General features: G+C 41.2%; 1 protein-coding gene and 1 long non-coding RNA gene across 3 annotated transcripts; one reads left to right on the plus strand and one right to left on the minus strand.

Annotated features, from left to right (window-relative positions):
- Positions 1-1,331: 1,331 nt before the first annotated feature.
- Positions 1,332-10,988, minus strand: LOC135298707 (C-C chemokine receptor type 5-like). Of its 2 annotated transcripts, none has more exons than XM_064416533.1 (3): positions 10,887-10,988; positions 4,964-5,113; positions 1,332-4,334 (listed from the first exon to the last, which is right to left on the minus strand). In XM_064416533.1, the coding sequence occupies exon 3, from the start codon at positions 4,321-4,323 to the stop codon at positions 3,253-3,255; it is 1,071 nt and encodes a 356-aa protein (XP_064272603.1). In that variant the 5' UTR covers positions 4,324-4,334; positions 4,964-5,113; positions 10,887-10,988; the 3' UTR covers positions 1,332-3,252. The 2 variants fall into 2 exon arrangements, with proteins under 2 accessions (XP_064272603.1, XP_064272610.1); XM_064416540.1 differs by lacking the exon at positions 10,887-10,988 and adding an exon at positions 8,200-8,270.
- On the plus strand, positions 4,406-10,831 carry LOC135298716 (uncharacterized). Its single transcript, XR_010360768.1, has 3 exons — positions 4,406-4,545; positions 9,125-9,189; positions 10,580-10,831. It is a non-coding gene; the product is annotated as an uncharacterized LOC135298716 (long non-coding RNA).
- Positions 10,989-14,644: the final 3,656 nt, after the last annotated feature.

Below are 14,644 nucleotides of genomic sequence, written 5' to 3' on the forward strand. Positions count from 1 at the left end.
AACAGATGTACAAAACATATTGGCAGTGACACAAACTGTGACAACCTTATTTTTAAATCCTCTTGTTCAATTTTTTTTAATAAAGTACAGCTCCTAGTAGGCAGGTGTCACCAAAATATGGGTACCCAAAATATGGGAACAAAGCATATTGCACCCCTTTGTTCTGGCCTGGTCGCTATAGATATTCTAAATGCACCAGAATTTCCCAGTTTGGTTTTTTCCCACTGTTAGCTTAAATTTTTTTATTACTTTATTAGGGAGTAATGCTTCTGAGGCCCCAGTGACCACACTAAACACTTCCTAGTGAAGGGCAATAGGCATCAGCAGTTGAAAAGAGCAGAAAAATTAAATTTCAAAATGAGCAGTATCTATTTGCCTGTTGTGCCATGTCATGTTATTCTCCTGGCAATTCCTTTGTTTCTGATTAACTGCAGCAAGATACCATGTAAATTTGTCCTTATATTCTTTGTATTTATCCCTCCTGTAATTTTCACTGGAAAGAGAAATGTTTATTTTGGAGCTTCCTAACTGTATGTCTCTCTTATCATGCAGGGGCATGTCGTAGTGCAAAGCTGCAATGAAGAATCAAGGATTATCTTGCTTGGGCACATAACAACAACATAATGTTTAAGTTTAGTTTATTTGTACTCCTACAGCACAAAATAGGAGATTGAAATCAGATTTAAAAAAAAAAAAGTGGGGGAGAGTGGTTATAGAGTTTTGTTTATCCTGAGGTGAATAAGAAGATAAGATAGAAGATAAGAAGAGTGTGCAGGGGAGAGAAGGAGGTGTGGATCATAGGCTAAAAAAAAGGAATGGGCACAGTGAAGCAGGGAGAATGGCAGGTGAAGCAGAAGCATATTTTCATACTGAACTTTGAGGACTTAATTTCCTTACACATAAAACTTGGGACAACAGGCGCACTGCTTGTCTGGGATCACTCTATATGGTGCAAAGAGTTCTAAAATTTTCTGCAGAGAGTCTATGGAGAATCCTGGTTTTATCCCAATATTAATATAGTGACATCTTTTATTGCCACTCTTTCCCTATTTATAATACACACAACCCTATTTCTCCAAATGTCACTAATTTAAAACCTGTGGGCCCAGACTTTTTCCAAAGCTATTGTGGGTCACTCTTCTCAGGTTTGCTGGTGGATAAAAGCTGTGCCAGCTGCAGAAGTTTCTGGACTGGGCAGACAGTTCTGTGTTTGCTTGGTTTGCAGTGTGGTATTGCAAGTGCCTTTTGTCTTTTTCTCATCTCCACTCTGAGAACAGAGCCAATGCCCTTTTGCTTATAGAAGAGAACATGGGCCACAGAGTATACACAGATTTCCAGACACTGATTTTATTAATTTCACTGCATTAACATGAAAACAGGCAGAAATGTCATTCCAACAAGAGAAAGATTTACAGTTAAACACAGCAGTAGAAATATCACTGTTACAGCAGGATTTGTATTGCACTGACCTAATTTATGCTTGAAAATTATAAAGGTGCTTTCACATTGTTTCAGTAAAGAAAGTAGAAAAGACAGGAAAACTGTTATTTTTAATCCAGAAAGTTTACTGTGAGGACAGTTTTTTGTGTAGTTTATCTGTGGCTATATAACCTCACAAGGTTACAATAGCTGATGGGATAAGAGCTAACAGACAAAAGCAGTGCCCAGGCATTTTGAGGCAAGAGGAAGAAGAGTGTTTGCACCACCTAGACTGAGGCATCTGATACCCAAATTAAGAGGCTGACATTTTCAGGTTCTTTCCACAGGTGGACAGTTAATCTTCCCTTGAGACTAAATCCCATGATTGCTTCTGGCTCAGGCACTTCTTATTCTCTATTGACCACTGAGGGACCTTGAAGAGATTTGCTGTTAATTCAGGCATCTACATCACATGCCTGACCTTAAGTAGCATAGAATTCCCTCTGGTGTCCATGCTGGAGGTTAGTTGAACCTGCCTCTCCAGATTTCCATGAGCAAGTCTTTCCACGCATGAGCTGTGCCCTTCCAAGGAAATGGGGGAAAAACCAGGACAGTTCACTTGCATAAGGAGTGCTCACCTGCCCTTCTTTACAGTTTGAAGTAGGAAATTGTCTGCTATGTTCCTCCTTCCTCTTCTTTGCTAGCCCATGTCTCTAGAATTCCTTTCTTTTACAGGGAAACTCTCATAATGGAATAAATATATGGCCATTGTACACCAGTAGGCCAATGGTCTTGAGTCTTCAATAAGCATGCAGTTCTCGTTGAGGCACCAGTTGGCTAGAGACACTCTTCTCCTAAGAAGGCAGGAAGGTATGCCTTGTCTGGAATGGGCTGATTTCGCAGTTCCAAGGCCACTGTCTTCCTCGAAGTGTATCCCAAAAGTCAGAGTTGCTGTGTGTGTGAAGAGCATGTAGAACCCTACCCGGACACACCAGTGTCACGTGTAGCTGTGCCAACTCTTCTTCTTCACGATTTACCGTCCAGAACTAGGGAGGCCTGCTCTCAGTACTGTGCTCACATCCTTCAGAGGGTCCTGATATTTTATTCATGCAGAAACTTGCATAGCACATACCAAGGTAATTTTCATTCAGGTGTTGCAGATCTTGCTGAAGGGCGTTTATTGGTTTGGTTTTGGTTTGGTTTTTATTTTCTTGCAGGGATATGACTGGTCAGTTGGGAGTGTATCATTGTCTTGTGCAGTCAGTAAACTTGGTGTGTGCAGTTGCTTGAAGAATTGCACCCACAAAAATCACAATGTTGCTCATTTAAAGCACCCTTTGGAAAAAGTCAGCAACTGAATGGTGATATGGCAGACATAAAACTAAAAAGCAAAAATCAAAATGCTATAACTTAAAGCTGTTAAAGGATTATGTTTAAAGATGACTGCATTATTAGCAAAATAGAAAAAAATCATGGGTTAAATGATCCCAGTAAGATCTTGTGGTCTTATTACTGCTTAGACTTTTCAATATCGTATTCCTCTCTCATTAAACCTCAGTGGACAGATTTTTGTAAAAAAGCACAGTCATATTTGTCTGGGCCCTGTTTAAATCCTGATGTGACCCAGATATGCAGTGAATGTTTTCTGGAGAGCTCATTGATTCTCTAGTTTAGCAATGGAAAATGCTGTAATCCCAGGGAACAGTTGACCACAAGAATAGTGGGTCATACAGTTTTCAGTAGTGGTTGACATAAAGAGCTTAAATAATGTCAGGCACTCCTTAAGGCAAAGCAAGTGATGCAAAATTTGCTAACTAATGTTCTGGTGTATTTTTACAGTCCAGTAGAGATGTCGTGCTCCGCAGTGGATTGTGTGAATGTGGAACTGACTCTTTCCAATTTTTCACGATAAAGATTTGGACATTTTTTGCAAAGGTGAGGAGCGACATGCTTTCGGAAAAAGGTATAAAGATATGCCCTAAATTTTTCTCCAACAAATACATAAATCACGGGATTGATGCAACAATGGATCATTGAGATTGTTTCTGTCACTTGAATTGTTTTCTCCAGTTGACCTTTAAGTTCACAACTGGGGACAAAAAGTGAATTTTGAAATGTATGCAAAAAAGAAGAAATATGGAATGGTGTCCAGAAGATGAAGTAAAAAATCATGATTACAAAAATAAGTCTGACAGCCTTCTGTTTTTTCTCATTCTTAGATCTCAATAATGTTTTTAGAATTTGTGAGTAACTGAAAATCATAATGAGCATTGGAACAATAAGTCCCAGAATGTTCATCTTTAAAATAAAAGAGTACTTCCAATTTATTGTGGATTCACTTGGATAATGAGAACTGCAAGTATAGCCTGAACTTTCCTTCTGAGTTTTGTGAAATACTACCCCAGGAACAGAAGCCAAAACAGCAACAGCCCAAGTGACAACACTGGCGAGGACACCGTAGGTAACTGTCCTGGCTTTCAAAGCAAACACTGCGTGCACTATGGCCAGGTACCTGTCCAGGGTCAGCAGGATTATGAAGAAGATGCCACTGTAGAAGCCAAGGAGGTAGACACCTGACAGAATTCGACACAGTGCCTCCCCAAAAATCCAGTCGTGAACTGCATAATAAGCCCAAAAAGGGAGGGAAAATACAAAGAGCAGATCAGAAATCGCCAAGTTGAGCAGGTAGATGTCAGTCATACTCTTCAGCCTCTTGTATTTTACCAGGATAAGGACAACAAGCATGTTGCCTGTCAGGCCAAATATCACCACCAAAGAATAAAGAGGTGGCAAAAATTGTGCTGCAAAATGCTTTTCCTCAGTTCCCATGCATGGTGTCGAATCACCATAGTCAAATTCTGTTGTCAGTGGCCCGTTGGTGTAGTCTGTGGTTTCATTTCCCATGGTGTATTGGTCTGGAAAGGAGAAAAAAAAAAGACATTAAATGAGAAGAATCTCCAAGCTTAGCAGTGAAGGGAGTGAAACATGCTGATGTTCTCATTTGAAATGCATTTTGCTGATGAGCACACAAGCATTATGATGTCAAGGTGTGAAAGAGAATGAAATAGCAGAGCTCCCAGGAAACCCATCTATACATCTGGGGAGTCACACTGCTTCATGTTGGAAGTGTGTAATTACCCACATGTACATTTTTGCTCCTCAGTAGAGCCTGTCAGTTGCCTGACGCAGGGGGAAAGGATGGATGAATTTAATGAGTTGTGGGTAGTTTGGGTAGCTCTTGTGCTCATCCAGTGGCTTTTCAGAGGAGTGTAGAAAGCCAGGAAAGCAGCCTCAGGAGAGCACTGTGCCTGGCATGCAGAGCATAGTCTTGCTTCTCCTAGGGATCTGGCCACCTGCTCATCGTGCTGGTCTATCCTGTAGCCCTTACCCATGGAGGACCAGGCATTGGTCAGATATAAATGGTGCATGCAAAGGCACTGTGAAATGGGTGAAAAAACAGCTGACTTCAAGCACAGGTTGCTTCAAGTGACATTCTGGAAGCCTTAATGCCTATGGGAATTAGGACAGTACTAAACACACCCACCTGTGCTATTGTGGCTGTTGAAGAGTGGAAAGTCGGCAGTGTTGGTCTGGGTTAAAATGGCAAACGCTGGGTCTTTTACAGAGCCTATGGCAGTGTAGGCAGTGGAAGTGCTGGTTTCAGATACCTCTGGAATGAAATTGGTGCATGGTCCTGTAGAGAGAACAGACAAAGACCTTAGCAAATGATGCAAAAGAGTTGCTCTTGGAGTAGCCTCTAATACCCGTTTCTGTTGTGGCATCTTCCTGTTAGCTGAAAGGCCTCTCCACTGCTGTTTGGGGATGTATGGAGTTTTGATTCCTTGTTTCAGTAGTTGTTTACAGCCCTTATTCAGGAGCTGCAAAGTTCAGATTGGTAGAGAAGGAGTACAAAGGCAAAAGGCAGTGATATGGCTGTAGCTAAGAGTGTGCACTACAGTTCCTCATGTGTTATTCTTCTTCACCCTTTGTCAGTCAGTGTTTCCAGTAAGGCAACAATGAGGAACTACAAGGGTTGTGCAAACTCTCTGTCCCTTCTGTTTTGGTTTAGGGATGGTTGGAGAACTGGACTTTCCCTGCAAGAATGGGTCTGGGTGTCAGCCCCTCCAGTCTCCAAAGCCTCCCCTTTTCCCAGCCTCCTGGTAGGACTGTGAGCCAGATGCAGAAGCACAGATTTGTGTAACTTGATCTCTGATAAGCTCAGGACAACTGTCTTCTCACAGACCCCCAGGGAACACAGAAGAATTCGTGTGTGTCCCATGAGAAGCTGGGCAGAGGATTTTGTGAAGTGTCAGAGGGACCACAAGTGCTCCCTGGTCATTTAGTGAGGAAATGCAATCGATGCCTTTGGTAGGCACTCAAAGAGAGCTACTTGCTGTCTGTTTAAAGGGCTGCTCTGTCTCCCTGTGCTATCATGACTGCTTTTATCAGACACTTCATAACAGATAGGTGGCTGCCCATGGCATGGTGCTGGTTTTGAAATCAGCCTGTTCCTGGAAACGTCCGACCTGTTCTTGGACAAAGGCAACAGTGTCCCGATGCAGAAGAGTTCAGGCAGCGTGTCTGGCCCAGCTTGCTGTGTGATCCCTGAACACTCAAGTCATGCACCAGTGTTCTCTCCTTTACTGATTACACCTTTTTTTTCAGTGGTGTATTCTGCCCCATGTGATTGCAGGCATCTTTTGCAGAGACCACAGTCTCAAAACCACCACCATTTCATTTTGTCTGCACTTGAGCTCTGCAAGTCTAAATGTCACTGAAGAAACTCAGCCCATATCTGGATTGACTGAGAGACAGGCCCCTGCTCTGCTTTTTAGTAGATAGGCAATTTAATTACATGTTGGGCCATTCTGAGCTGCAGCAGGTGAAATTTTTGAAGTGTCTTAAGCTCATGTCAGCTTATTCAGCCGTTTAAGAGAAGGCTGATTTCCTGATATGTCATTACAGAGCATTCAGGATCCAGAAGATATTTGGATTTTTATCTTGGTGGATATATGTATAATACAAATAACCTTCTTTAACAGATTTTGTTGGTTACATGGAAGTAAAATGATTTTTTGTGTGCATATATACACAAGTAAATATATATATATATAGAATCATAGTACTATAGAATTGTAGAATCATTTCAATCAGAAAAGACCTCTAAGATCATTGAGTCCAGCCATTAACTTAACACTGTCAAGTCCACCACTGAATCATGTCCCTAAGCATCACACCAACACAGCTTTTAAATACTTCCAGGGATGGTGACTCAACCACTTCCCTAGGCAGCCTGTTCCAGAGCTTGATATCCCTTTCTGTGAATGATTTTTCCCTAATATTTGATCTAAAAGTGCCTTGGTGCGCTTAGCCTTGCAGAATCTTTGTATCTGTATAAAAAGAAAGTAACTTTTATTTTCTTCAAAGTTTGGAACTTATTTTGAGTTGTAACCCCAGCAGAAAATAATTGTGGGAGCAACAAAACTAAAGTTACTGACTCCCTACAGAGTTGTCTCCTTTGCTGTCCAGGCCTTGTGTCCTGTTCAGGGTTGACCCCGGCTGGCAGCTAAGGTCCCATCTGGACAACCCATTCACTTCCACACAGCGGGATCAGGGAGAGAATCAGAAGAGCTGAAGAAAGAAAAACTTGCAGGTTGAGAAAAAGACAGCTGAAAAAGAGAATGAAACTGAAAAAACCCACAAGATGTAATGCAAGGATGAATGCTTGCCATGTTCAACAAGCGGGCAGATGCAGTCCTTGAGCAATGCCTGCTCTGGAAAAACTTCCCTCTGCCCCTAGTTTTATTCCTGAGTGTGATATTGTATGGCACAGAATATCCTTTTGGTCAGTTTGGGTCATCTGTCTCAGCTGTGCTCACAAACCTCAAAAACATCCCCATAAGGGCTGATGGCAAGAAAATAAGTCCATCCCAATCAGACCAAGTTCACCTTCCCACCACAATTTAGCTTCTGCCCTATACAATTGACACTGACCCTGCCTAGAAAGACAACATGTACTGTGGTTGTTTTGTTTACTGGCTCTGACCTGGTGGGAAATCTCCTAGTATTTATATGGTCCTCCTTTTCAAAACAAGCACAAAATATTAAAAATATTTTATGAGATGCTTTTTAAAAAAATGCTTCTCCTTTGCACACAGGCAGCGTTAATCACAAAGAACTAGAAAACTGCCCTGGATAAAAAAACTCTATTGGAAATTACTAGTTGCACTTGATTTTAATTTTTTTCATTTATCTCTAACCATATTTCCCATTTTCATTTTTGTGCAGAAAGAAGCATCTTCTGCAAAAGTTATAGCCCTTGACATGATGTCTGGTTTTGGCTCTTAAATTATCTAGGTCTGAACATTCAGAAATAAGTGTGTTGCAGCAAAGAGATCTCCAGGTTTATCTCTGCTCTTATGTTTAAACATAATTGGAGCAATTCTGATTTGAGAACTTGTATTTAATAATTTGGTTTATTTCCTTTTTTCTGTCCAAAATTACACATGAATATTCAGAAAGTTTTAATATTTTCATTTTCATGTGGCCATCAGTGCTCACTGTCCTGACCACAGTCCCACTCTTTCTGCACAGGGTAGTTTTGGTTACTAACAGAAATTCTGAATGATGTTTGCAAAAGTAGGCAACATGTCAAAGCTAAGGTAGACATATAAGAGGAGAACTTACTAATTTATTCTGTGTTTAACCGTGTAAGAGTATCTAAATACATGAACAGTCCAATAAGAGGCTACTGTTGTTTTCCCTTGGAGGACTGGTTACCTTCTGAGTTGCCAAAGAAGCCGGATACAGAGAGGTTTGGCCAAGCAATGGACCAAATACCAGGACTCTGGAAAAAAAAATTCTTACAAAGAACATTGAGTTACATCTTAGATGGGATAAAATTTGGTTTGCTGAATACTTGTAACTTTGTGAGCCCAAATAAAGGTAATTTCATTTCTCTAAATTTTATTCACACTTATGACAACATCAGAGATTCTTGCAATGAAGGTGTAGCCCTGAAACACGTCTTTCCAGATTTCTGTGTTTTGGCTGCTTTGAGAGAAGCCTCACTAGCTCTTGAGCATTAGCTGCTGTCTGCAGTGTCACTTTAAGCTAGAAGATGTCTAGGTGCTGGTAGGACTATTAGACATGATATTGTCATGTCATTCAAGCAAAACAGCTCCTGAGTTGCTACAGTGACTTATTTAGGGATGACATTTGTCACAGCCCAATGAGTCTGCTGTGCTCTAGAGGGGATTTGGAAAAAGTTTGCCCTCAGAAACAAGAACTTGTAATAGCTACAAGTTACAAGAGCATCTGTGCATGAATGGAGTTGCTTATTTCAAAACTGAATGATCTCCCCAAAATTCCTTTCACCTTTTTTCAATTTAAGAGAAGATTTCTCTTTTAAAATGTATGAGTGGGTAACACAGTGCTACTGCCCTCACCCTCACTCTCCTCCTTTCACAAATGCCAGCATTTGGCATACAGAAAAAGAAATTGCTTAATGACTTGTAACCAGCTTAAAAGTATGTGTCAGCAGCATCTAGGGCACTTCATGGAGAGAGAAGTGCAACATTGCACTGAGTAATACTGAAACTTAAATAACAAAATATAATACCACATACTCTGATGGCAGGCTCTGCAAGAGAGGTACCCAGTGTTTCCTGCTAACAGCACTACCTCTTTAACTTTGACTTTCTAGGAGGAGCAAAACTGCAGAGACAGACTGCACAGACACCTGCACTTGCTTGGAGAGCAAGCATAAAAGTAAGAATTTTTCCTTAAGTTACCAGGAAAGATGAAGGAAAAGATGGCAGTGTAAACTAAATAATCTGTGTAAGACTCTGAACTGATAGTTTCCCTCAAACACAACTTTTCATGTGGTAGTGACCACAGGATTTCTTTCTAGGATTGACTGGGCAAAGAGCCCCTTCCAAAATTAAACCTTGCCTGGGAAACCGCTTCCTCTTTTCTAACAGATGAGCATTTGAAGCATTCAGAATTACTTACCTCCTAACTGATGGGTTTTTTTCAACCCTGCAAAACTTTGAAAGTAAAATATATCCTGGGCTGAAAAAAGCAGGCCTAATTCTCTGTGAGCCCTAGGGATCTGATTGTTTATGTTCCCCATCAAAACCAGAGAGGCAGTCTGGCAAAAATTCTGAGCTTTTCTGCAGTTAAATAGAGTCAGTCTATGGGCCTCAAGACAAAAGAAGTAGGATGTGTTCTTACCTAAACAAATTTACAGTAAAGGAATATCATAAGCACTGAAAAATAGAATTCTGAGAAAGAGAAATTTGACACGTGTTAAGTATCTTCTTCCAAATCATGAATATATGTATACAAGGGCTCTTCTCTTGTGTAAGCTAACTTCTGCGCTCGTATGTGCATTAGGGGTTTTTTTTGCTGTGGTTAGGTTTGGGTTTCTTTTTTTCAGTATCTGATAAAACATTGAATTCAGAGTAGTTCAAGCAGCAACTGGAGACCCAACCATTCTGAGGATGAACTCAAGTACAAAATGGAAGGGTAATAGCTTGGAGTGGAGGTTGCCAGCATATGCCATAGGATCATGTGATGTCTTGTTATTGCCCCAAGGGTGCCTACACTGAGAGGTTCAAGCCCCCTGCTCTGTTGCTGTCAGCTGTTCCAGGCAAATGACAGTGAAATTCTCCCAAGAACATAAAAAATAATGAAAAATAATTTGTAGTCTATTGTAGCTTTTTTGCTAATATAAAAGTGGTAAATCTCATTTATTCAAGCAGAGGAGCTCACCTTTTCTTGTGTGTGAGTAGAAAAATTCCAGTGTAGTACTGATGATTTTATTAATGTAAAACCTCTTTAACAAAAATTACAATCTGAGTATAAAACCAATACCTCATTGAGATGTAGCTGAGGTATGGAGTAAAGACTTTCTAATGTGGTGGCACAGAGACATCACATTAAAAAGAGGACCCAGTCACAATATCCCTTTAGAACATGATAATGGAATAGATTAAATGTTTGAATAATACAGAGAAACCATGTGATAGGATAAGGATGGAGTTCACCTGCCAACTGCATTTGACAGAGCAAGTTGAAAGTAGAATTAGGTTTAAAAAGTAACCATTTAGGTTAAGCATGAAGGATTTAATGTCTGATCAATTTTTATCCTTCGCAGAATGCCACTTCAAGCTATCAGTCTCCTGGAACTCCTTCAAAACCAAGACCCAATAAGTTTCTGGTACAAAAACAGATTATCCTTTTCTACACCAATTGTCCAGTTGAATTCTCTACTTTCACATTTAGCCTTATCCCAAGCTCTAAGCTAGTTACAAGACCCAATTGTTCCCAAAGATATTATCTCTGCTTCAATGTCAGCTCTACTGCCACTGTCATTAGGCACAGTGCCTCCCTACTTAGTAAATTTCTCTCAAATATACACACAACTTTAGATGGAAAGATAAGGGAAAAAATCAGTTACTCACTGTTTCATCAAGCTGGTCTAACTGTGGGTTCTTCTTTGTGAACGAGCACTTATCTGAAAATAGGAAACAGCACTTCCTGTGACATATTGCAAAAGGGGGGTAAGTTTCTTCTCCTCTGAAAAAGCTTGATTTCCTGGATGAGATCAGAACTGATGGATGAAGACTTTATGGGTGACAGCTTCTTCTGTTCCAGCTGGAACTACTCCATCTCTACAGGGTTAAGACTGGCTGGTTCAATAAAATCCCATTCTCAGATCAATAAGTATTTCTACCACTCTGGAAACTTCTAATCTCAATTTACTCACTTCCAGTCTGTATCCATTGCATTTTGTACTGTCACCCCATGCCCTTGTAAAAGGTTCCTCTCCTTTCTTGGAGGCTATCTTCAGACACTGGAAGGCTGCAATTAAATCACCCTGAAGTCTTCTCTTTTTCAGGCTGAACAAACCAAATTTACTCAGACTTTTCTCATAGGAAAAATCCTCCATCCCTCTAGTTGTCTTCGTGGCCTCCTCTGGACTTGCCCCAACAGTTTGATGCCCTTCTTGTGCTGGGGATCCAAGAGCTGGATGCAGCACTGCCGGTGGGGTCTCACCAGAGCAGAGCAGAGCAGAGCAGAGCAGAGCAGAGCAGAGCAGAGCAAGGGGCAGAATCCCTTCCCTTGCATACTGGCCATGTTGCTCTGGATGCAGTCCAGGATGTGTTTGGCTTTCTGGGCAGGAAGCGCACATCAGTGGGTCATGTCCAGCCTCTCATCCATGAGCACCCCCAAGTCCTTCTCCCCAGAGTTGTTCCCTGTCAGTTCATACCCAAGCCCGTGCTGATACCTGGGGCTGCCCTAACCCAAGTGTAGCACCTTGCACTTGGACTTGTTAAACCTCACAGGGCTCCCATGGACCCACTTCTCAAGCTTTTCCAGCTCCCCCCAGATGGCATACCATCTTTCAGGTGTGTCTGCAGCCTCACTCATCTTGGTGTCATCTGCAAATTTGCTGAGAGCCCACACAATTCCTTTGATAATAAAGATATTAAATAGTGCTTGGTCCCATTACAGACCTCAGGGGGACACCACTTGTTATTGATGTCCACTGGGACTCTGAGCCATTGACAACTTCCCTCAAGACAGGACGGTCCAACCACTTGTTAATCTATCTAACAATTCATCCACTGAATCCATCTCTTTCCAACTTAGAGAGAAGGATGTTGTGGGGGCTGCTCAGATGTCCAGATAAACAACATCCATAGCTCTTCCCTTGCCCTCTCTCGCAGTCACTCCATCACAGGAGGCCACTGGGTTGGTCAGACAGGACTTGCCCCTGGTGAAGCAGTGCTGGCTGTCCTGAATCACCTCTGTGCCCTCCATGTGCCCTAGCACAATTCCCAGGAGAATCTGTTCCATGTTCTTCCCAGGCACAGGGTGAGGCTGACAAGTCAGCAGTTCCCAGGGTCATCCTTCCTACTCTTTTTAAAGATAGGTACAATGTCTCCCTTTTTCCAGTCAGCTGGGACTCCACCTGACCACCATGATTTTCCAAGTATTGTGGAGAGGGGCTTGGTAACTACTGTCAACCTATTTCCTCAGGACTCTGCGATGCATCTCACTGGGTCACACAGATCTTTATGAAACAGAATTTATTAATAATATGGCCACTTCTCTGCTCCTTATGCAGTCTTTTTCAATTTTATAGCAAGGCCACTTATTTCAAATTTGCACTCTTGGCAGCAGCTCTTGACCATTCTAAGACTGCAGGGTGTTTTCCTACAGTATTCCTGAAAATCTGTAAGACTGGCTTGTGCTACAATTATAGCTGAATTTTTTCATTTCCTAAAAAATTTATTTCAATAAACCCAGGGATATATAACCTGATCTCACATGTTACAGGGTGTATTAAAGAGACTCATAAAGGTGTTTCAGAAAGAGTGCCTAAGTAAGGCTATAGGAAGAGGGATGTGATGGCTGGAATCACATAAGGGAAGGGGCTGTGTAGATTTTGCTGTAATACAGACAGCAAAACATTGTAAACTTTCAAGCCTGAGCAGAAAGTGCCTTTCCTACAGTGACACAGTGGATAACAGGGGGACCCAAGACACATTTCCATTTTATACTATCTCCCTCTGAGTTGCTGTCTGAATTTGAAATTCTTTTTTACCACTCAGGACACCTCTTCCTACTCAATGTACAGGCTGCTAGTTCAGAAGTCTCGTTAGCATGTTTCATCTTTTGTGAACTACTCTGTCTGGTAAAGAAATTAATTGGCTTTCAGGATCCAAAATCCTGCCTAAAGAACTTCCTTTTCACTGCCTCATGAAAAGGAAGGGTGTCACCTGGAGAAGGGCCTTATCTCAGATCTTAAGGGAGAAACTTCTTTGGAATCCACCATCCAGGGTCTTCATGTGGGTGTAATCTTCTGAGAATAGCAGAGGTGGTCCTTGACTTCTTTTCTCCCTGTCTTGTGAAACTGGGGCTTCCTTCTGCCTTGCTCAGGGTCTTCCTGGAGTCACCAAACTCCAAACAGTTCTAGGAAAGATCACAGGAGAAGTCTTCCTAGGAAGACCCCTGTTCTATTTTCATAACCTGGCAGGTAAACAGCAGTTTTGAGTTTGTCATAATGGGTTTGGTGGATCCTTGTGTTGGTGAATGAACCACTCCTGACCAACCAGTGTAACTTGATGACAAAGGCATGGTTTTGCACATATCGTTTGAAAATAATTTTAATTCTTTGTGCCTCCAATCTGGGTGCTTAGACTGAAGACAAGTGGACAAGTGTTTTCAGGCTGCCTGAGCCCCAGTTGCTCCAATCTTTGAAAATCAGGAATGGCCTGTTTCCAAAATGGCAATGCAAATAATCTGAAACTTCAAAAAGTTTGAGCAAGATTAAAATACAGGAGACAAAAAAAGATGTAGTCAAAGGAAAGGCAACACTTCATATCAGGCACTTAATTTGAAGCACCTGTGACTACATTTTGAACTGTAGCCATATTATAGAGGACAGAGCCTGTTATAAAAGACAGAACCCCTTGAAGATCTCTTTTTCAGCCATGTTGAGACTCTGAAGAAATTCAGGGGAAAGAAATTGTATTTATTGGTCTAGAAAGCATGGCCAGTGAGAAGTGACTGTGAAGGACTAGAGGATGTCTCAGACTTATTTTCTATGATTTTACTCATAGTATCTTTCCTGTATGGCTTTAATGGGCTTTATAAACATTAACTAATTCATATAACTTCCTAGGAGATAGAAGCAGAGGAAGCAGTGGGAGAAAAGTCTCCCAAAGTCAGAGACATTGCCAGGAGAAGATTGCCATTTAAAATTAGGTTCTCCATCTCCATAAAAAATTAGAATGAACAGTAAAAAAAGAGTACATAAACTTCGGCATGCTAATCCATTGAAATTCTAGAAATAGGGAAGTACTCTTTACCAAAGGGAAGAATCAAAAAAGCATGAAGAACTTCTGCAACAAAACTGTCTTACTTCATTTGGAGCTTTCTACAAGCTGTCACAAAACTACCACTGAGAGAACTAAAGCAGGGGAATCAAACCATGATGTGCTTGTATTACTCCTTATTACTTATATTATTCAGTTGCTGAATGTAGGAGAAAATGACCTTTTTGTGACAATAATGTCATGTTATGTGCACACTGCAGTCAGGCTGTGGGGATACACTTAAAGGCACTGAAATAATTTTTCTTTTTTTCTTGAAGAAGTATCTTTTCCTGTGGAGGGAAGGGGATGCTGGAGACAAGTCACTAAAGGCAAAA

This window comes from Passer domesticus, chromosome 1 (assembly GCF_036417665.1).
Source record: "Passer domesticus isolate bPasDom1 chromosome 1, bPasDom1.hap1, whole genome shotgun sequence".
Taxonomy (NCBI): Eukaryota; Metazoa; Chordata; class Aves; order Passeriformes; family Passeridae; genus Passer; species Passer domesticus.